At 36.5% G+C, this 1867-nt stretch overlaps 1 protein-coding gene across 1 annotated transcript; it reads left to right on the top strand.

Annotated features, from left to right (window-relative positions):
• The first annotated feature begins 438 nt into the window (after nt 1-438).
• On the top strand, nt 439-1286 carry LOC147497298 (uncharacterized). Its single transcript, XM_086562834.1, has 3 exons — nt 439-866; nt 967-1096; nt 1227-1286. The coding sequence occupies exons 1-3, from the start codon at nt 439-441 to the stop codon at nt 1284-1286; spliced, it is 618 nt and encodes a 205-aa protein (XP_086418960.1).
• Nucleotides 1287-1867: the final 581 nt, after the last annotated feature.

The raw sequence follows: 1867 nt of genomic DNA, 5'->3' as shown, positions 1-1867 counted from the left end.
TGCTCCACTATCAACCTAAGTGCTCACACACTCATAATTATGCGAAGTTCTAGTATGTTAAACTACATTTGAAATGCATAAACTATTTTTTAATTAGTTTGCACCGAATGCAATGTAATGGATACATTGAAATGGTTATCCTTGTTATATGTAGGTATATATGGATTATTTTAAGTTATCCTTGTTGGTGAGTCTTATAGCATTAGTGAGATTGCTTAAACATGCAAGAAGAAATACACTCCCAAGGAGAGTCTGTCACAAGATGTGCATTTCCTCATGTAGTGGATCAGATTTAGTTAGGGAGACTTTGAATGGCCCATCAAAACCCAATTTTCCAATCTTTTAGGATGTTGAAAGAATCTTTTCAAGCATTGTGTAGTCATTTTTGAGAGAGAGGGCACTTGGGCAATAGTCAAGAACCTACCTTTGGAAGAGAAAATGATGATGTTCTTGTTAACACTTAGTCATAACACTCGTATGACACATGTAAGTTGGTTATTCCAACATTCTGGAGAAACAATTCACAAGTACTTTCATGAAGTATTGAAAGCTATGATTGTGTTTTCCAAAGAGATGATTGTACCACCATCTTGGGATGCCTCAGTTGGAGAACTTAAAAGTTATAAAGAACTTAGAGAAGGAGCATTTAAATGGGTTGTTGGAGTATTAGATGGCACTCTCATTGATGCAGTTGGTCCTCCTAGTAAACAGACCCCTTATAGAGGCAGAGGTCGAAAAGATTGTTGTCAAAATGTGTTGGTAATTTGTGACTTTGACATGAAATTCATATATGATGTGGTTGGATGGGAGGGGACTGCCCATGATGCTAGGGTGTTAACTACTTTAGTGGGGAATCCAGCTTTCAGGTTTCCATTACCTCCTCGTGGTAAGTGTGTAGACTTTTTTTTATTGTAATTTTATCTACAAACTTATTACTGGTATAAGATATTGGCTTGCTGACTATAGACGTCCTGGGAGTCGTGCTAGGACTAAGGAGGAGAAGTTTAACCATTGCCATTCAAAACTAAGGAATGTGATTGAGAGGAGCTTTGGAGTTTTGAAAGCTAGGTTCCCTGATTTTAAGCAAGATACTAGGGTATAAGTTTCCAATTCAGAGGAACATAATCATTGCTTGTATGGCTCTTCATAACTTCCTTCATAGAGTTGCCCTCAATGATGTGTTATTCTAAGCATATGGTAATGAGGAACTTCCTGTGAATAATCAGATTCCAGTAGACCCAGAAACAATTTATGGTGTTGAGCAAGTTTTTAGGCCACAAGATTAAGCACTAAGATGGTCAATTTATGATCTCAAATTGCAGATATCCTTATTGCAAATCCTAATAATCCTGAGTGATGTTCTTCTTAGTCGTGTTTTATGATGTATAACTTCTTGTAAACTCTTGTTTTATTTGCTATATTTATGACTTGTAAACTCTTGTTTTTTGACATATCGATGATATGAGAATGTTTAAACATTTTTGCTTGGTGTTTGAGTTTATTATATCATGACATGTAAACAGGTTGATTGTCATCAAATATGACTTTATTCGAAATTATTGTCAATATTTATAAGCAGGTAAGATGGCATCAAAGGGAGATAAAGATGTTCTTTGCATATGTGGTGGGGGTACATGTAAGACTAAGGTATCGAAGACTTCAGAGAACCCTGGGAGAGCATACCTTACATGTCCAAAGGGTGCTAAAGGGTGTGGACTTTGGCAATGGGTGGATGAGGTGAAAATGTCTCCATGTAATGAGGGAATTTGTAAGATAAGAACCTCGCATACCCGAAGAAACACAAATAGAAAATTCTATCGTTACCCACAATCAACTAATGAAGGATTTGCAAGATGTGGATTCTTCC

Source organism: Coptis chinensis, chromosome 5, assembly GCF_015680905.1.
Source record: "Coptis chinensis isolate HL-2020 chromosome 5, ASM1568090v1, whole genome shotgun sequence".
Classification (NCBI taxonomy): Eukaryota; Viridiplantae; Streptophyta; class Magnoliopsida; order Ranunculales; family Ranunculaceae; genus Coptis; species Coptis chinensis.
The sequence above is the reverse complement of the archived record's forward strand: the minus strand, read 5'-3'. Positions and strand labels throughout refer to the sequence as shown.

Coding starts and splice junctions, on each gene's coding strand:
- LOC147497298 (XM_086562834.1), top strand. CDS start 439: ATGATGATGTTCTTGTTAACACTTAGTCATAACACTCGTATGACACAT. Junction 867..966: donor GTGGGGAATCCAGCTTTCAG/GTTTCCATTACC, acceptor TGCTGACTATAG/ACGTCCTGGGAGTCGTGCTA. Junction 1,097..1,226: donor ATTTTAAGCAAGATACTAGG/GTATAAGTTTCC, acceptor GTGAATAATCAG/ATTCCAGTAGACCCAGAAAC.